At 44.7% G+C, this 20,795-nt stretch overlaps 1 protein-coding gene across 1 annotated transcript in view; it reads left to right on the top strand.

The window, feature by feature from the left end:
* The window catches only part of PGBD5 (piggyBac transposable element derived 5), a 65,842-nt gene extending 56,916 nt beyond the window's left edge, over positions 1–8,926 (top strand). Inside the window, exons 5-7 of the mRNA XM_062641965.1 lie at positions 8–205; positions 5,635–5,740; positions 7,202–8,926. Of these exons, the coding sequence (XP_062497949.1) occupies positions 8–205; positions 5,635–5,740; positions 7,202–7,397 (500 nt within the window). The 3' untranslated portion in view covers positions 7,398–8,926. The remainder of the gene's footprint in view (positions 1–7; positions 206–5,634; positions 5,741–7,201) is intronic.
* The last annotated feature ends 11,869 nt before the right edge of the window (positions 8,927–20,795 follow it).

Raw genomic sequence — 20,795 nt, 5'->3', positions numbered from 1 at the left:
CATGCAGAGATTTACTGCTGTGGGTTGCTGAGCACCAGGAAGAGTGACTGCACAGGCCTACCTCCATCCATGCTGAACAACCCTGAAACTCCCCAGTCCAGAGGACAGTACAGAATAAGAATGAAGGGAAACATGTCCTTGATCTGCTGGTATAATAAAGGGCACTTTCGTTTTCTGACCAATGCCTATTCACCAGTTCAACAAGGTAAGCAACGTTCCTACTGCTCGTCTCAAAAGTGCACATGCTTTATGTGACAAGGCAAAATGGGTCACTCAGTTTTAAAATCAGCCTGACCAAAGAACTTGATCATCATATCCTAGGTAAACAGTAGCAGTAGTGATTACTTCCCTTTTGTGTTTTCCTAAGCTATTCTCTTTTCCCATACAAAGGTTAAAAGCCTACTACGATGCAACCTCCTTTCCTGAGCTGGTGGAAGCAGTGTCCTTTTAGGTATAAAGATTGTATCTTTGCTGATGGTCAGAGAAGGGAAGATGGTTGTTGTATTACACTGTACTAGCCCCATTTGCAAAGCATCTTACAGAATTGCTGCTACAGAAAAATTAATAAATGTCATGATGTACTTAGGGCTCTGAGCAGATCCTAAAATTAATTTATCCTATCCAGTAAAAACTTAGTCACAAACAAACATCTTTTTCCAGAAGTAAATGTGATTAAGGCTTCCTGTTGTATGTTAAATTGATTCTAGCAGTTGATGAAAAGAAACCAAAGCAGATAACTTGGATAGTTCAAAAAATTGCAAAGAGCTTCTTGACACTGAAATCTTTGTGAAAGTATACAGATGCTTTTAAGAAGGTTTAAGAAACTTCTGTAAGATGCAGTATGATTAGCTAACTCTTTGAAATTAATCTTTCAGTGAAAATCTTTATTCAGATTCCTTTCAGTTTTATTATTCATATTTATGTATAACTGCGTGAGACAGGTGAGAATAACCTAAATCTTTAACTGTAAAGCCACCAATTCAAAGGGATCTCGTACGCTCATGTTCTGAATCCTGAGTGACTCTCACATGTGTTTACAGACTGCAGAAGCAAAGTTAAGGCCTTGAATTACTGTATGGTAAGCTGAGAGGTTCACTTAGCATATTGTTCAGTGCCTTGCCAGAAGGCTCATTACCTTAGCAAAGTGTGGCTGATCCTGAGGAGTTCTGCTGGGCAGTCCAGCACAGCAAGGACTTGGTGACTCACATGGACCAGTGTCTGAGCACAAATGCTGAAAACACATATGTGAAAGAAATCTGACACTTTGGGGACCCTGCTGAAGCCAGTCCCCAGAGTAGTATTGCTCCCCACAAGGGGCGTGGAATTAGATTATTCAGCTGCACTAACTGGACAAGAGTTATCACTACATGTCACTTGTTTTTTACAAGATAGCACAGAGCATTTGGTTCTAATTCATAAATATTACTAGAAAAATACTCTGTTTTCAAGTTAACAGTGTTAACTGTTAAAAAAGGAAACAAAAGCAGACTCTGCACTGGCAGCATCCTTTACAAGAAGCACACAGAGGTGAGGGCTGTTATTCTTGTGCTTGACCTTGGGTCTGTTTTGGCAAACCTGGGACTGTGTGAGGTAGTTTGTGAGGGACAAGACCTGCCCAACACATTGCTCACCAAATGCTGGCTGGGACAGTTGACATAGTTCACAGTGAATCAGAGCAGAAAACAGGGACTGCCTTTTTAAAGAGTGGTGCTGGGGAGAAGAGAGTCTCCAGTGGAGAGCTGGGAACAGATGGAGACTCGGTAGGAAGGCAGGAGAGCAGATTGCCTGCCTCTAATTTGGCATCTCCGTAGTCAGTGCAGCAAAGCTAGTTTAAACCACCTTAAAGCTGGACTGCCAAAGTGTCCTCTAAGGCATGTAAATATAGAGGAGGAATCTACTGTCCATGAGGAAAGCCTGTAGCACAAACGTGCTGGTGCACGTGCATTGGATGGAGAGGAGGCAGGGACAAAGGGGAATAAAACCGACACAGGGTAGGACAGAAACTGGCATCAATGGGATTGCCTGACAATGCGTGGTGTGTGTTTGCACTGGGTAGATGTTGGCAGGGGTGGAGGAGACAATGGAGAGAAAACCTTAAAAAATGTAAGGCAAGACATGGTCAAAACAAAACAGAATGACAAAAGGGATGAATGTAGCTAATAATGAGCTATTTATTGCAATCCAAAGGAAAGTCAAGAGGGTAAATCTTGCCTGTACTTGGAGTGCAAATCCCACCCAAGACAGAGGCACCAGGAGGGCAGTACACTTGTCAGAGCTGATCTATGAATACTATTCTTAGATGCAGCAGGTTATTTATTATAGATGTTTTGAACCAATGTGTCATAATACATCATCTCAGATGCTAAAGGATGAGTTTTATCTTTAGTCTTGCAAAAATGTCCTGCTTACTCTGCTATCATGAAGTTTCTGCCTAGAACAAAATTCAGTGGGGTTTTTAATTTCCCTTAAGCCTTAACTTGAGTTAATTTTCCCTTGTGTCTGTATTACAGAAGAACTGAAAAACCAGAAGTGATTGGGATTGGGACTCACAAAGAGTAAAAAAGTTACCCTTATTCTAAAGCAGGTCAGGTATGTGCTGACCCAAATGTCCCCATCTGTGGGAAAAGGCTGCATTTTTGTTTTTCCACTCCAGATCTGGTGTTCACTTTCCCAGCATCTCCATTACTATATTCTAGAAATAGCTACAATCTTTTCTATTCCTCAGATGAAGCAGGATGGAGCAGGCAGTAACCTCACTTGCTGCACAGAGTGACAAGAATGACAGAATGCACAGGATGATATCTTTAGCAAAAACTTGTTGAACCCAAGATATTTTTAAGTAGCTTCTTTCTGAGAAGAGCTTTCATACCCACTCTTCACCGACCAGCTCTACTTAAAAGCTAAGTAGACAATAGCTAAAGGTAGAAAACAAAGCTTGGGACACACATGCAATGACTAAATTGCTGAAAATTTTCAGCAAAGCATGAAAGTGCCTTGTGAGAAGATGGGAGATGTGGAGACATCACAATTGCATGAAGCTGTTATATAAGTAAGTCCTTGTGCAGTTATTAGCTCAGGAGAAGCTGGAGTGAGGAGTGTCCAGTGACAATCTAGTTTCCTGAAAAAATCAGCTTGTGGGATTAGCTAGGAAGTGGAAAGTCTGAGGATATAAGCATAATGTTAAAAAGTATGGTTTAGGATGGGGAAGCTTATGGTTTTAACTGGAAATTTCCATAACATCCCTTGTGAGACTACATTTCAAACCCAAAAGCTGATGGCTGTCCGTGGTGGCAGCATGGCAGCCAGCACTCCTTCCAGCACACAGGCAAAGACAGCGCAGGCGGTGCGTTCCCTGGAGTGCTGCCAGGGATAGGAACACAGCGATGCTCGGGGAGAACCGGGAGGGGAAATAGCTCATCGGATGTGCTGGTGAGTCATCTGGCTTGGGACTGCTTGCCACAGAGACCTGCAGCTAGGGATGACCTAGCTCTGGCATTTGTCTTCCCTGGAGAGGTGGCCTATGCCTACAAAACAAGCATAGGGAAGGCTATAAAGAGAATGTGCCTGTAAAGCTGTTTGTATTCTCAAAACAGGGGAATGTTACATGGAATACAATAGAAAGTGAGAGGGAGTATATGGTACCAGCTTAGCTGCTGCTGCATTTTTTTTAAAGGGTTGCGAATACAAAGCAAATTGCAAAGGAAATATAAATCCTCCAAGAAGTAGAGAGGGAGAGGAAAGAGAAGAAAGCAAGAGGAAAAAGGAAGGGATTTTTCTGTAAAACACTGGCACCAGGAACATACACACCCTTTCCTGACCTGCCCAGCCAGGTGGGATGGCAAGTGATGTTGCAACACTGATGCAGACTGGTGATATATCAGCCCATTTTACCTCATGCTGGACAGATTTTTGTAGGACTCCTCATTAAAAGGATAAAAAAAATAAAGCACTGTAATAAGTATGTGAATGTAATGAAAGATGTGTTTATTTGTTTGATTGTTTTTTTTCCCAGCCCTTGCGGTACATTTAAACCCAGTTTGGGGAGGCAGAGGTGAGAGTATATTGAACGATTTAGAGGTGGTATCATTTTGGCCTCTTGTAAAATCAGACTATTAAAGACCGCAGATAAATTGCTGCTTGGCTCAGCTGTAACATGACATTTAGTATGTGTCATACATCTTGCTTCAGAATAGAGCCTGCCAGCTAGGACAGCACAGGGGGCTTGACAGAGATAATGGATGGAGTGAGACTTCCAGATGAAGGAATAAAATGGTAAAGTCTGTAATCAAAACGTGAGGAGCATTTTAGGGATGATTGTAAAATGAGTTGGCAAAAGAAAGGCAATGAGAGTTTGAAGACTTGAGAAATGAGAAAGCCCAGGATTGTACCCATATTGAAAGAATGCTGAGGAAGGATGCAACCAAGTCTGTGCTTCGTTAGACCTGAAGAAAAATAGTGTTGTACCTGGAAGCAAATAGGGATCCTCACTAGACAGTGTGCCATAGACACTGAGCAAGAGGCAGTCCCACACCCTGGAGAGCTGACCGTCAAACCCTGGAGGGACATAAAGTCAAAAGTTAGGTAATAGACTCCCATACTGTAAGTTTTTATTCAACCTTCCCTCCTACAAGGAGCTTTCCCTGGATAGGGAAAACATGGAGGACAGAAATAGTAAATCAGAGAAGAGCTAGGGGGTTCTTGGGAGAGTGTTGAACTCAGAAATACTGCTGTAGTACTGGAGAAGGCCAGGTCAGAGGGAACGGGGCCCGTTCTTGGAGTAACCTGCTCTAGGCATCACATCTTTGCCTATGCAAAGAGGGATTGGTAGGCAGGTTCAGGGGACTTGTTGCCTTACCACAGATTTCTGCAGTAAGCAAGGTAGTCTTCCCCCATGATGAGCTGAAATATCAAGCCAACTGACCAGGGAGGGCAGGAAGCATCACTCACAGGGGGAGAAATGTATGCTTAGTGCCACTGAGCAACCTAACCGTACATCTGAACTCTGGCTCCCTATAGCAGCAAATGAGGCTGCTTCTCATTTCAAAGATACTGTGGTTGTGGCTCCTTCAATTCACCCACCAGCATCACCTCTGTCTTGACTGGGTTGAGCCAGTTGCCTCCTGCTTAGTGTATTTTCCTTTCTTTATCAGTTAACACCCAGTGGCATGAAGGCAGTGTTGCTCTTGCCTTCCATGGGTGGAGATAAGGGATTTAATTTCAAAGGACCTTCATTTGGGACCTTCAGAACTCAAAGCATAAATTGGCAACTCACAGCTCTAGACATGACTACAACACATTGGGAACTAACAGAGGATAAGACTAATACTGCCTGTAGGGGGCTGCTGTGGGTCCACGGCCATGTGTGGTTTTTTCTGAACCTATGGTAAAAGCGTTTGTGTCTAATGCCTCTCCATTTCCAGCTGACAAATGACCCCTCTTCTTACCCTTCCACTTGCTCAGTGTACTACCAAGAAAAAAAAATCATCAAATTAGTGTCTCTGTTACAGAGAACTTCCCAGTTTTAGATCAGAAACTGTCAATAAGATTTATTTTATAATAGGCTGTATATAGAAACCGTATGTTTTAATTGCTAGACCTATGGATTTCAAACTGTTATGTTTCTATTTGATGCAGGAGTTATAATTAAGAGAAAAAGTGGAGAAATTCCATGCCCATTGGCAGTTGAAGCCTTTGCTGCTCACCTCAGCTATATCTGCAAATACGATGACAAATACAGCAAGTAAGTAAGAATATGTGGGTGTGTATATTTCTCTGTTGCTGAATTGTTTGAGTACTCCATGTTGAGACGCAGCTGAGGGCCCAATCCTGCTTTCAGGGTATTAATATCTAACAAAATTCCTGTTTCAAGTCAAAGATCAGAAGCTGAGTCTGCACGAGCAAGAGCTGCATTGCTAGTGTTGTTTCTGGCTCTATCTATATATCCACCTGTCAACAAAACTTGAGACTTATGTTCATCTTGACTTTTAAGAAGCATTGGGAAGATTAGCCTGCAGACTGATGTTCTTGGCCACATCAAATTAAAGGCTTAAACAGAGATTTCAGCAAGGGTCTACCAGCTTTACAACTCTCTCAGGCTAGCTCAGCTCTCCTCCCCTATCAGCAGGTGGTGTTTCAGTGATTATCTGTCCCAGCTAGAGCAAGCAGAAAAAGATGTTTAGTTATGGATGTAAAGCTGATCTAGATGACCTGGGACAGCAGAATTATGTTGGTCTTTTAGCCTCTGAATTCCAGTTGTGGTCCTTCATATTAGCTCTTAATGTAGCAGGGAGAAACAGAAATGAGCAAGAATAGCAGTGGTGAAGCTTGGCTGTGGGAATAGTGAAAAAGTGCAGAAGGTTTCAGGAACTAAAAATTGAAAAGAGAGAAAAAGCAGCAGAGATTTTTCTAAGCCAGTTCTGGGCAAGGCAGCAAGAATTCAGTAGAAGAGATGAAAGAGGAGGTGGTGGTTGCTGGAGACTGATGCTGGGATTTTATCTGAGGAAATCAATATGAAAAAGAGGTAAAGTAGTAGATTTAAATGGTTACTAAAAAGATGAAAGTAGGAAAGTTGAAAATTTTATAACCAAAGAATGGTCCTAGATTTAGTCACAACCTAAATATAAGGATGTCAATCCTTTCTAGTTCTGCCTTATGGATTATTGCTCCACATACCAGCACTGCACGCTCTAGCTCTACCCCCACATCCTCCCACCTGCTGTTGACAGCAGCAGAAATCATTCTTTGCTTGCAACAGAGATAAACAAGAGGAGAAGCATCAGCAGTCTTCCCTAAACTGTAACATAATGTGCCTGAGGCATTTATTTTAGTTACAAATTGAAGGAATTCAGACCCACAGCTCCCATCACGTGGATGTTTGTCATGGATAAGCTCAAGGAGTCTGTATCGGTGCTCTTACATAGAATTCTGTAGAGGAGAGTGTTGCTGAGGCTTTGCTTCTGAGAGCAAGGAAGTTTCTTCTAGACACTACTATACATTCCTAAAATTGCACAACTTAACTGTAAATGGCTGTCAAATACATTGTACAAAAACTCTTAAGATGATACTTGCATTAGGTATTAAGTCCTGGGCCTGCTTCCCCTTTGGGACTGCAGAATCTCTGCCTGTGGTGATTTCTTTCATCCCAGCTGCAAGTGTTTGGCTGAACAGTGCTTTTCCCTCCCCTTCTCTCTTGGCTTTTTAGGTATTTCATTTCTCACAAACCAAACAAGACCTGGCAGCAAGTATTCTGGTTTGCCATCAGCATCGCTATAAACAATGCCTACATCCTCTACAAAATGTCAGAGGCCTACCATGTGACGAGGTATAGCCGCGCACAGTTTGGGGAAAGACTTGTAAAGGAGCTTCTGGGCTTGGACGACACCTCACCCTCCCATTGATGCATTGCTTTTGGTGGCATAGACAGGGACTGGAGGGTAAGCAGAAGAAGGTACTGCACCTGGAATGACAAAGCAAGGAACTTGTGACACCACCAGTGCTGTCGTCCAAAAATGCCAAGTGATGCCACTATAGAGGTGGAAACTGTTCTAGTAGGAGCCGGATGTAAACATGTCCTGCAGAAAGTGCCACTGAAAAGCTGACACAAAATTGCATATGTGAATGCCCTGTGGTAACCTGTACGCCAGAAACAGACTTGTATGAGCTGTCATCTCAATACTATGTGTTGAACAGAGTCATCTTGTAAAGTTCCTCTTGGGCTAAGAGCTTGTCATAACCTCATGTAGCTCAGCAGTCCTAGGAGGGCGTTACGGAAGACTCTGTACCTTGCTTGGAGTTATTAAATTCTGGGACAAGTAATGTAAGTCTGCACCATGGGCTGGGGTGGGTAGTGTCTGCCATCCTGTAAGGCATGCTGCTGTCCTCCCAGTGTGCTAAATGAAGCAGTTCAGATACATGAAGACAGAAGCAAGCATATTGACAAACACAACCTTCACAGGCAGGCAGCCAGGAAGTGAGGACCAGTTAAGACTTTTTCTTTCCTTTTATGTTTTTTTTAATGTTTTTTTCTAATTAATGTAATGTATGGCAATTTGATCCCAGTTAGAACGCAGCAAAATTAGAAGAAACCAAATATCTTAATGAAACTAAAATGGAAATACATTTCATTGATTTTCTTTTTTAACCAGGATGAGACATTTTATACAGTATTACTCACTGTTTGTTTGTGTAAGTATTAAACAGTGAGTAAACCAGTAATACTGCCTCACATCTTAACTGCCACAGTCTGTGTACAGGTGAGAAATCAGAGTATATCTTGATTTCAACTCTGTCTTAAATGTTGCTTAAAAATCTAATGTAATGGACTGTTAAGTTTTTAGGAACAGCAATTTCTTTCTTTTCCTTGTGTAACTGTCAAGACTCTTTTTGGTCCATTTTAGGACTTCATTTGGCACAGAGTTGGCAGGAAAAAATAAGTCACTAATAGCAGTGTGTTTCCCATTATCACAGTGGGGTGGACTGTAGGAATTCTTACTAGAATTCAGGGCTTGTCACAGTAGTTGTGATTAAGCAAATTACATGTTTAGCAAAATAACATGGCATTGTGTTTTACAAAAAGGAAGTAGTCCAATCGCAACCAGACCTTAAACCTTCCCAAAACAGAGCAAGCCCAAACAGTTCTCCTTTTCTGAGTAACACTGTAGAGGACAAGCATAGTCGTAAGCTGGTGCCCAGGGCTGAAACACCGCATTTTGGTGCTTGTGGAATCTGAAGGCTGCTGAAGCCTTGAAAAATAATGCTGAGAGACATATGACTGAAACTGGGGAGAGTTAATACTGAGGTGAAATACTACCCTGCCACCCTCCACATGTTATTGATTTCAGTCCACAACTCAATCAGCAAAAAGCCCTGTATTCCAAAGGTTATCAGTAATGGACACAAAAAAGAATTGCATTAACTTACAGGGTAAAAACACTGACATCTTTCCACCAAAGTCTTATTTGTTTGGAGTAGGTTTAGAGGCAGATCTCACCTGGGTGCAGGGAGATCAAGGGGACAACAAACTGGTGGTTCTGCTTGCAATGCAGCCTGGAGACTGTCTCACATGTCCTGCTGTGCCTGCCAGCTTCATGATGTACGGAAGTGGGTTTCCTAAATATGCCATTCTACTTCTCAGTCTGCAGGGTCTCCAACAAGGAAACATGGAAGAAAGGACAAAGCCTTGTGCACTGAGGCCTCCAAGCCTCAAAAGGAAGGAGAGGGTTTGTACCACTCTAGTCCTTGGCAATGTCAAGCTGCATAGGAGCCCAAGGATGAGTTCAAGATTTCTTGGCCTTGCAGAGAACTAAGACCACCCCTCTTCAGACTGAGTGAGTGTGGTAGCTGGTTCTTGTCAAGTATTCAAAGGGAGAGAGGAGCTAGCGTGAGGAATGAAAAGCAATGTTCAGCAACATAAGCCTTCAGTTTCCTTTTTCTAGGGAATTCCACAGAGGTACCTAAAGGCAAATAGTGTTCTTACTGCACCCTGCTTCAGGCAATACCAGGCTATATTGAAACAGGAAGATTAGCTGCACGTTCATTATGTTCTATAGATGTATATGGTAGTCAAAACTGGGGCAGTAAGGAAAGGTCTGGCTTGAGCTTTGCTAATAAGATAGCTTGAATGAACAATGCAAATGCTTCCTTGCAGTTACCCACAATGCCAGAGCATTTGCAAGGTGCACATTCCCCCAGCAGATACGTCAAGGTTTGCAGGACCTCCTTGGAGCCACGTGCCACTTGTGAGGAGTCAGCATAGCATGTTCCAGCTGTCATAGCTTCGCGAGAGAGATCTGCAGCCCTTGGCCAATAGCTACATTGCTATATATGCTTAAAGGCTTGGATCTCAACCATCCCATACAGAAAATGCCTTTTCTTTTTCAGGTGGCAATTGGTCCAAGTCCTTGGAATGTTTAATTTCCCACTAATGTATGCTGTTACTTATGTGCATTACTTGAGCTAAAACCATGAATTCCTAGTTTTTTGCCTCAGGGACTGGGTCCTGAGTAGTTTTCCCTAGAATTGGTGTTGACGGGGGATTACACAGTGGCTGACTATTACAGGGAAGATGCTTTAGTCTCCTTTGTAAAGGAGAAAAAAGAAGACAAAACTATGGCTTTGCAATGAATTTAATTTTCTTAGCCTTAACCATCCCTCATCATTTTGAACTGGTGCTCTAAATATGCACTGACATTCCATAAGTAAGCAAAAATATTTATATATATTTATATGTGCAAACTGCCTGAATTTTGGCTCTCAAAGCCAACAGGAAAAGCCACCAAAGTATAGTCTATATCTACAGATGACTATTCCCACCTCATCTTCTCCATTTATTGGCTGAGAGTGGATAGGGTTGGGGAAAGTTATGATTTCTCCTTGTTGAAAAAGCATCTTGCACTTACTCTGTGTTACTACAAACAAGGCAAAGTAGTTAAGGAAGAAACTGAATCACTTTTAAAAGGCAAAAGCTTTTTAGCTGCAGCTCAGCTTCTGTACTATTTCCTTTAGTGCAAACTGGCTTGCTCAGATTTGTTTCCCCACCTGCTTGTAACATTAAAGCTTCTCCCTAGTTATAGGGGAAAAAAATGAGGGGTTAGTCTCAAAGTAGTGCAAGGATGCTAGTTATAGTGTGCACGCACATGTGTTAGTTGTGCAATGGCTTGTGAAATGATAGCAAGTTTGGGTTGTTTGGGGGATGTTTTCTGTATAGATTTGAGATAATCTGGGCAAGAGATCTTAAAGCTCAGCAGCAGCTAAAACGCAATGGAAATGCCAACCAGGTCAAAGAGGAATATCTCTAAAGGGGGGGGGGGAGGAAGAAATAGGTTGAAACTGAAGTAGACCGGGGAGCAGCAAGGCTCGCTTCTCTCCTGTTGACCTGAATTTTCAGTCACACGTACTTCTGAAAACTGAAAATTACTTGTGGCACACAAACTTTCTCTCATAGAACCAAGACCATGAGTAAGACATACTGACCTCCTTCTATGCTCGGTATTCCTTTCAAGAAGTGTCTGTTGTGCCCCAATCCATTCTTGGAAAACATTTCTTCTCCTGGTGTGTAATATAATACTCGCTAGAGCTTAGAAGCCACTGTGAAATGGTTTACACGGCTGTTGTCTCAGTTGAAAAATGCTTCAAGGGCTTGCAGAAACTCTGCCACTTCCTACTTCAGCCCATTTGTGCACTTGACACTAGCGCGCAATTTACAGTAATCTCATCTCCATTTTCCACTTCTATTCTCTAACCCCAACCCTTCTACATTTACAAGGTAGTCAGAGAGTCCCAATTTGTAGAAATCTCACTGTTGCTAATGGGTACAACTTTATTTTCCTCAGACAATTCCTAGAGAAAAATGAATTTAGTCAGTTTCCAGATGACATTAAGGACGGCAATTCAAAACAGTGTTTCACTTCTTTACCTCCAGCTACACTTTGGCTGAAGAGTGTTTTTTCCTTCTTTAGCAGTCTGCCTTGAGCTGGTGAGTAGTGAAAGAAGCCTCCAGTATTTCGGTCTTACGTGTCTTAGTGCCCTAGTCCTGGAGCTGATTTTAGTGATGAGTGGGGAATTCTGTTGCACTGATAATACTGTACATCAGTGCCACTTTCAGCACAAGGATTGCAAAGTGCTATATCAACCTCAGCACTCATGAGATTTCATTAGCTCCTTTCCCTTCCCTGATCAGAGACTGAGGCACAGAGCAGGTAAGGGAGCTATGAAACTGTAAAGTGGAGTTTGCACTCTTGCTGGTTAAGTCCATGCTCTGCATTATCAGTGACTTGGTTCTTGTTCACATGCACTTTTCCAAACTAGAAATGAGAGCATGTTGAACATCCTTCCACTGTGAAGGTGGCAGGGCTTTGTCAGCACAAGCTCCATACTCCATATACATGAGAGTCAAAACCAAGCGGCACTGAAGGCGAGAGAAAACTGGGAAAAACGTAGCAGTCCAGCCTGTGTGAGGAGCTTAGAAGAGGTAAATGGAGACTCTGAAGCTCTGCCATGGTCCAGTAATCAATGTGAAATTCAGCCAAATAATTACTAAGACTGACCCGAGAAAAATCCCCTAGGCTTAGCTGGGATATGAAGTCTTCCATCCATCTCTGTTGTGGAGTTTGCCATGGCACTTTCTTGTTGCTAGGACAAGACCTCATCTCAGTCTGGTTGAGAAAAACGTTGAAGTGACAAAGCACTGTTTTAGCAACATTTCACAAAGGTGACGAACTTTAAGCTCAAAACATGCATATATTTGGCCTATCATTATTAGGATGTTTTGCACAGACATATCACATCATCATCTGCTCAAATGCAAGCCTATCCCAGTGCTACTTGATAAATATTCCTTCTTGTTCTTCCCAAACTTACCTTTGTTTCCAGAGGCATTATGAACTGGAGCAGCCCTTTTATTGTCATCTCACTGCTGGGGAGTAGATGTAAGGTTCTGTGCTTTGTACAGGAATAATCTCTTCCCTCTTCTTTTGAAAGACAGCTCTGTGTCTTCAGAAATCTAGTTCTGGAGAAGTTTCCTTCCCAATGGCTTTCCTTTGCTTCCCACCATCCGAATTATCCCACCAGTTCTAAGTCAGTCTGGAAGAGGTGACCACAGCGAGTTGGCTTTTCAGTTTACTGCTGTAGTATTACTTTGCTGGCCCTTTCTGCTATTTTGCAAATCTCAGATGAAACAGGGTATTGGTTCTGAAGCCTGTACTAATTGTAATCACTGTGAAGGTGTTGCTTTGCCCCATTAGTGCTGCCTCATCAGGTTTGTATGGACCCGAAACAGGTAACAGCATCACCACACCCACTGTCCCCATGGGAATGGCTGTAACATTCCTCAGCTCTAGATCCTCTTGATGGCTGTCAAAGAGGGGACTTTGACATATCTGAGCAGGTTTTTGATGTTTTTGTTTTGTTTCTTAAACCCTTCCACTCTGATGGGTCTGGTGAACAGCTGTGAAGTATCACGGAAAGGCCTTAAGTGGTAAATCCCTTTTGTATCGCTCTTCAGAAGTAATTAGAAGCTTGTATTAGATGTGTAGTGCTAAAATCTTATCTATGGAAACACCACTCTGCAAAAGTTCTCATTTGATGTCACTGCAACAACCCCTGAATGCAATGTCAGGGGGGTACCTGGATGAAGAACCTAGTGGGAAAGAGCCCTGCAGGGACCTGATTGGATAAATACAGAGGGGAGAGAAGAGTGTGATTTGGGATCCAAGCTCCTTGGACAAACAGACTTCATAGACAAGCTACTGTCAGAAGTTTTACTAGGGAAGGGAAGAGGCCAGGCCCATACAGTTCACTCCCAGCCCTGGCAACTCTGTCTCCAAAAATAAAACTGGCAAATGCTATCACTGTTCATGTACTTACAGTGTGACCTGGACCTTGCAAACCAGAGCATTTTTGCTTATTTGAAAATAAGTTACCAAAAAAAGAAGGACCCCAAAACCTCCACAAACCAAAAAGCAAAGCCCTGTACACTAGGTTCATCTGTCCAGAAACCCCGACCCACTTGGTGTCAGAGTAACATTGTGGTCTTGTTCTCCAATTAATGTGTCAAGGTGTATACCAAACGTGACTGCTGAACAACTCACACCTCTCTGTGAGACAGAGTTACTCGTTTGATGGAAACCAACCTGCAGGTCTCTTCGTGACTTACTTTTGCAACCTGGATTTTTCTTCTAGATACAAACCAAATCTTTCAGTACCGACACTAAAAATAGCTTGACCCCATGGTCTGGGGTGAGATGACAAAACTCAGATTTATGCTAGAGATTAATCTGATCCCACATAGGTGAGGCTAATCCACGCAGTCTGACACAAGGAGGAGCTTAAGGGGAGCAGTGGGTTTGGGAGGCAGGAGAAAGTTCAGAGTTTGGGCATGCAGAGGGAGAGGAGCCAGGTGATCCCTTCTAACTCCCATCTTTCCAGCATGGGTACCCCCCCATCCCCTGCTGCTTTTGAATTAAAAAGGAAAGGCTGATGTTTAGCACGAGTCTGCACAGCTGCTTTAGCAACATGAACCCTGCTTTAGCTACATCCCTGGCCTCCCTCCCTGCCTTTTCCCTGTACTATACATGTTCAGTAGTCATAAACCCTGGAGTCAAAGCACCGCTGCGTGTCAGCACAGCATGGAAGCCACAGGCTGAGGAAGCGCCACAGTAGAAACAGAAACAATGGGGATTCTGGATAAAAGGACGTTTCATAGGCTTGATTTTCAATACGTGCAACTTACATTCCACCAAAAGCAGTGACGGCTCCAGACGCAAAGACAAGCCCTAGCTGGCTGAGAGCTTCACAGGTGACTCCATTGGGCTGTGCTCAACATCAGCGGCTGCAGTTCTGTTGCAAAGTTCCATCTTCTCTATAATTCTAGATTTCTGTTGGCAGTGTAAATCCCAGAGGTAAAGCATTCACTGCAGTGGCTTTTTTTTCCCTTTTTTTTTTTTTTCCCCTTGGGTTTTTGTTTCTTTTAAAGACTTTTCAGAGCAAATTCGTAACAGCCAAGTCTTTTCGGGAAATGCAGGTGCGTGACCTCTTCACGGTAAGAGATACACAGCTGCGTTTCTGCACGGGACAGGGAACTACTTTTGTGACACCAGTTTTGTTCTACACAAAGGCACGCTTGCAATAAATTTTTACAAGTTTTGTACACCATGAGCTAAATTCTGAGTTCCAAAAATGTGAAGTGTGGCAACAATAACAGAATGGATTTATAGTTATCACTCTGATCTCTTGTCATGTGATTTTATTTCTTCAACACAGTTTGTTTACGATCAACAACTTTGAAATACAGTCAGATATATATTACCGGGTGCTCTTCTGTCTCGTTCTTTTCTGGCATAGATGGGGAAGATGTGTGCTCATCCTGTGGGTGCATAGGTGAAAGGATAGGGAGAAAATACTGCTAGCTATCTAAATTACAGATTCTCACTCTAAGCCCATTAGAGGCAAAAGCCTGACATCTTTATCCAGCCACCGAGTTCAAGGTCATTTTCTTTAGCAAGAACTGAGTTTAAAAAGCCTTTTAACATGGTCTGCACACAGGCATTGAAAGGGGTAGTTGCCCGCACATGCATCCCGACACCCAGCTGGGATGCGCCCCAGCCACCTCAGGGCAGGGATGGGTGGACACAAGGACACCGGCAGCTGTCCCAAGTCTTAGAGATATCTTTGTGCTGCTCTGACTCTTCCTGGCAGGGTTTGTCTGTACCACCAATGGCACCCACCCAAAACCACAACTGACCTGCTTAAATTGGTGTCATTTGCAGGCAAAACCAGACATGCATCATCTGGAGTGACCCATTTCTCAGCTCCAAGCTGGCAATTACTATGACCTGGTTTACACCTTAATCCACAGAGGGAGCAGAAACCTTGCAGGGGAATGCGTAAGTGGGGTTCCAGTGGGTCTTTGCCAACAGCCACAGTAGAGATGCCCCCACTCTTTGGGCCTGCCTCCGTCCTTCCCCCGTGGCCACAGAGCCATCCACCGGGGACCAGGCTGCAGAGCATCCTTCAGGTACGTGCGAGTGCAGCTCAACACTGACCTCTTGCTGTGATCTGTCTGGTGTCCGGGGTGTCTGGTTCGCTCAGTCTTTCTTGGTAGTAACTCGAGTTTTCCACAGAAATAAATTCAGTTTACATCTAGGTTGTCCAAAGGAAATTCTTGCAGACTTTCATGGAAAATAAAACATTAACAGAAGCAAGCAGCAGCGAGCCCCTTGACCTGTTTAATATCTCTGTAGACCCAATCCCTAGGGAGGTGACTGTTTTATTTAAGTCGCTTAGCTAACAACAAAAAAAAGGGTGAGGGGAAGAGATTCTGGCATGTCCTGCAAAGCCAAGCTCTCAGAAACCTTTTCAACCTGCAGGTATCTGAACTGACAACCCAGAATATGCTGGTCTGAAAGACACGCTGGTCCCTTCACACAGTCAGCCTCTCCAAGGAATGGGCTCCTTTTCTGCTTCTGAGACATCACACCCATGATCAAGCAGCAAGGAAACCACAGTGCTTACCTGAAGCACACTGTGGAGGCTGGCACATCCCAAATGGGTGCTGAGGCTGGAAATGTGTAGGTGCATCATCAGGGTGGTGGATTGGCAGGAACACACCCTGGCAGGTGGCAGGGCTCCCTGAGATGTGAACAGCCACACACAGCATGGCACTGGCATCCGCGGGTGGCTCTGTACATCACTGCATCAGCACACGGAGGCAGGAGAGGCCTAAGGAGATGATAACAAGCCCCTGCAGTGAGACCAGCCACACAGCAGCCAAGATGTCCCACTGTGTCATAAACCAAAGCAGAACGGCTTTGAGTTCACTGTCGTGGGTGGAGAGCCACCCCCAGCAGCACATCGCTTTGCTCCCTGGTCCCTGGATGTGCCGCGACCAGAGCTAATGCTGTGTGTAATTGGGGTACAGGACCTGAGCTGTCAAAAAGCAATGCAGATCAGTTTTACACACTAACTGAATAAAACAAGGAATTTATTTTGTGGAATTATGAAATCTAGGATCTGATTAACACTGAAACACACACGCACATAACCTCAGCGCTGTCATTTAGATCAATGCCATCCATTCAGATCAGGCCAGGGCCTGCAGTAACTCAATCTCCTGTGAAATTATCCTCAAGAGAATTTGCAATTAATAATTCCAGCAACATAGTCTTTCTTAATTAAGCCAAACTCACTGCTCCATTTTGTGGTGTTTCTAATATCCTGTTCCACTTGCCCCTCTGTCCCTGGAGAGGGGCACAGAGAAAAATTTGCCAAGTCACAGCCGCTGCAGAGAAGAATGCCCCCAGCCACCATCAAGTCAAAGCACTGGCACTCCCTAAAGCACTTTCATCCGGTACTTAAACAAGCACTTTACACGCAGTAATGAAAGGCATCTCATCAGCCCCCTGCAAAGCGAAGCCATCTCGACTCTCTTCAGAGACCATCTCTGCGCTCCAGTTTCCTTAGATTACAGCGCAGGTCCGATGCTCTGCCAGCCACAGTTTGGTCTCTGGGAATGAGAGCTTAAGAAAAGCAAAAGAGGATGAGAACCAAGGAGCCAGAGAGCTCCCATCCACCCTTTCACTGTTCTCAGTTCCCCAGGTGAGGGCTTGGATGGGACTCCCCAGGAGCACTTGCATTAGAGAAGTGGCACGGGATTCAGGTATTCTACCAGCTTCAGCTCTATTGCTTTTCAGAATCTGTTCCCTGTTACAGGTTTTGCCCGGGAACCCGCGGTCCTTCCTTCCTCCAAGGAAAAGCAGCAGCAAAGCAGGTTCTCAGGCTTCTGGGGAATTCACGATCCGCAAAACTGGATGAGAATAAGCTCCCCTGAGCAGCCAGGCTCACCCACTGCAGCGCAGCCCTTGCCCCACACCGTCCCTCGGGCAGCTGGTACCAACTGCGACATAAACACGCGGAGGTGCAATGCTCCTTTTCATACTTACATGACTGAGGGGTGGGTCTCAGCCTTACAGGAAGTGTTTGTTAGATGTTCCTTCTGCCAGATTAGGACTCCCCAAGAACAAGGCAGGATTTTCCTGGTGGTGATAAAGGCAAACACATGCATTACTGTGCATACTCTTGAACATCTGGGCTGAAAACCTGGTCTCCAAACATAAGCAACTGCATCCCCACCCAGCCACAGAAGAAATTCCCCATCAGACAGTTGCAGAGAAGAACACTTTTCCGTACCTGCCAGCTTTCCTCCAGTCTGTGCACACTGCTCCTCTTCTCATTCTGCCTCTGATCCACCTTTTTTCAGTCCTCTCCATTACCATTCCCAACAACCCACTCCCAGTACAGACCTACTTCTGAGACTGTATGGAAGACAGTCATCCCAACAACTAGCTTTGTATAGCACTAGTACAGCGTAACATCTTTGTGTTCACAAAATCACCTTTGTTTTGCTCCTATCCCACGAGAGCAGGTAGAGCTCTGCTCCGCTCTGAAAAGCGGTTTCAAAAGTACCACTGCAGCATCCCACAGTTTCTGTCTTTTCAGGCACCAGATAACGTCAAGTGTTTACTAAACTGAACATGGAGACAAGCCACACTCTGCAGCCAGACTGAGCAGTCAGTGTGACCGAGTACTGCAGGTCAGGTTTAATAACCTGTGTGAAATCAGAGCTATACTAGCACTTCTAATGGAGATTTGTCACTGCAGCCGGGAGCTTGGCGCCTGTGACCCTGGAGAAGCTCCGACGTACCTGCAAGGTTGTTCAGTAGGACTCAAACCAGCTGCTAAACATCTGCATTCCTTACGGGGGTCTTGGTCAGCACAACCAACAGACACCAGATTAAAATCATCCATATCCAGCAGCACTCTCTTACCTGGGGTGGCAGCAGCCAATTTCAAGGCATTGTGCACTACAATGGTTTCAGAAGCTGCTTTTACATTGCATAAAATGCACTTGTCTTCTGCCTGGGCTGGGGCAAGTATGTGCGCACCAAATGTTGACACTCAGGAGGACTTAGTGAGTGCCAGCATCAGCTTTCTATTGCTCCTGCAGTGAAAGAGATTCATGAACTTTTGTTCCCACAGGCCACCATGAAGGATCTGTTTCTCAGGGTTTCTCCGATCACAGCACCACCAAATGTCAATGGAAACACCTATAGAGGCAGGGTGGTTCTGTAGGCCAGCTGTACATCACCTATCATGAATGGTTTGCAAGGCACTGGCATGAACGTTTCTCTGAATACGTCCCTGAAAAGCAGCCTGCAGGAGTGATGAGGAGGCACCTTCTGAGCAAGGGAGAGCAGGGGCCTGACAAAACTGGGCTCTGAGGGAGCTTCCCTGCTACAGCCCAAACCTCAGCGGTGCTGGAAATCCTGCCCTGCAGCTATAGGTGGGGAAACAACCTCATGCCTGTGCATCAGGTTTAACCACCAGATACGCCAGACCCCGCTCTTCTCCCCATGTGCTTGTCCTACCTGTTGTCTCCTTGGTTTTATGGCTGCTGCTCCCAGCCAGCTCTGATTTTGTGCTGCAGAAACCACATCCCTTTGATGCTGTCCAAAAGGGAGAAAGCTGGAACAGAAAGGGAGAAAGTAAATACTTCTTCCTACTGTTTATTTTTGAACAATGAGGAGTTATTTATAACTGTCATGGCTTAAGCCCAGCTGGCAACTAAGTACCACACAGCCGCTCGCTTGCTCTCTCCCCTCCCCAGTTCCCAATGGGATGAGGAGGAGAATTGGAAAAAATGCAAGAAATGCGTAGGTTGAGATAAGAATATAATTGAAAGTAAAATATAATGATAAAATGATAATAACAGAACTAAGAATTTGACAGGCTAAGGGAGCTGGGCTTGTTCAGCGTGGAGAGAAGGCTCCAGGGATACCAGTACATAAAGGCGTTTACAAGAGCTGGAGAGGGACTTTTTACAAGGGTATGTAGGGATAGGACAAGGGGGAATAGCTTTAAGCTGAAAGAGGGCAGATTTAGATTAGATATAAGGAAGAAATTCTTCACTATGAGGGTGGTGAGGCACTGGAACCGGTTGCCCAGAGAAGCTGTGGCTGCCCCATCCCTGGCAGTGTTCAAGGCCAGGTTGGATGGGGCTTTGAGCAACCTGGTCTAGTGGAAGGTGTCCCTGCCCATGGCAGGGGGTTGGAATTGGATGAGCTTTAAGGTCCTTTCCAACCCAAACCAATCTGTGGTTCTGTGAATAAGAAACAGAGAGAGGAAAGAATAAACCCTGCTCCACAAGAGAACCCACAAATGATGCAATACAACCACTCACCACTCGCTGACTGATATCCAGTCTGACCCAAGCAGCAATGTGGGCCTTTCGGGTAACTCCCCCAAGTTTCTATACTGCACATGATGTGCTGTGATATAGAACACCCCTTTGGCTAGTTGGGGTCAGGTGTCCTGTCTCTTCTTCCTCCTGGCTTCTTGTGCCCCTCCTCACTGGCACAGCATGGGACTGAAAAGTGCTACTGAGCAACAGCTAAAACATTGGTGTGTTATCAGCACTGTTCTCAAATTAAAGCAAAACACAGCACTGCACCAGCTACTTGAAAATTAACTCCGTTCCAGACAAAACCAGGACAGTAACACGCTTAGGTTCATTGTTGCGGGACAGCAGTGCCCTTTCCTAGCTGACAGAGCCTCTCCAGCAATGACAGCCTCACAGCAGCCCGCAGGGATTCAGTGCCTGAGGTAGCTTAACCCAGTTTCTCATGTGGTTAATGAAAATCAGCAGTGGGTGAGATCTGCTGTTCAATGCAATAGCTGAAGCACTTAGGAATGTATGAGCAGCTCTGTCTTCTTAAGACAGATTTATTTAAAAATGGGGGGTTGCAAAGTTATCTTCCCCCGTTGAAAACAAAGCACAACGTCTCACCTGGACTGTGGGGATTTACAACCTGGTTCACAAGTTCCCCTTCCCTCCTCTTGTCACCTCAGGGCTGCATGACTGAGGCGCTCAGTGGAGAGCACACCACTCCCTAGGCGGGTGACCTAAATCCTGCTTTTCCTGTCAATGCTGAGAGGCACTGAGGGGTTTGTGTGCTGCCCTGCCTCCCTCCCCGTCAGTTAGATGCTCCAGGGTGCTTTCACCCCCAGCAGGCACCAGGGGACAACCCAGGGTCATCCTCTCAGACTGAGCAACCCAACTGGTCCACAATCCCCAGGGATGAGGAGAATTCCACCCTGCAGAAGGACAGCCTTCAGAGGCACCAGTAGCAGCACCAGCATCACACATGCTTACTCACATGGGTGCACACAAGCACAGTACAGGTGAAAGAACTCTGCCGTTCTCAGCTCCTCCCACAGCACTCTCCAAGTGCTCACTTCAGTGC

Source organism: Pezoporus occidentalis, unplaced genomic scaffold (genome assembly GCF_034315485.1).
Source record: "Pezoporus occidentalis ecotype Australia unplaced genomic scaffold, CSIRO_AGI_Poc_V1 ctg7, whole genome shotgun sequence".
Lineage (NCBI taxonomy): Eukaryota > Metazoa > Chordata > Aves > Psittaciformes > Psittacidae > Pezoporus > Pezoporus occidentalis.
Note: the sequence above shows the minus strand (reverse complement) of the source record. Positions and strands in the feature narration are given on the sequence as shown.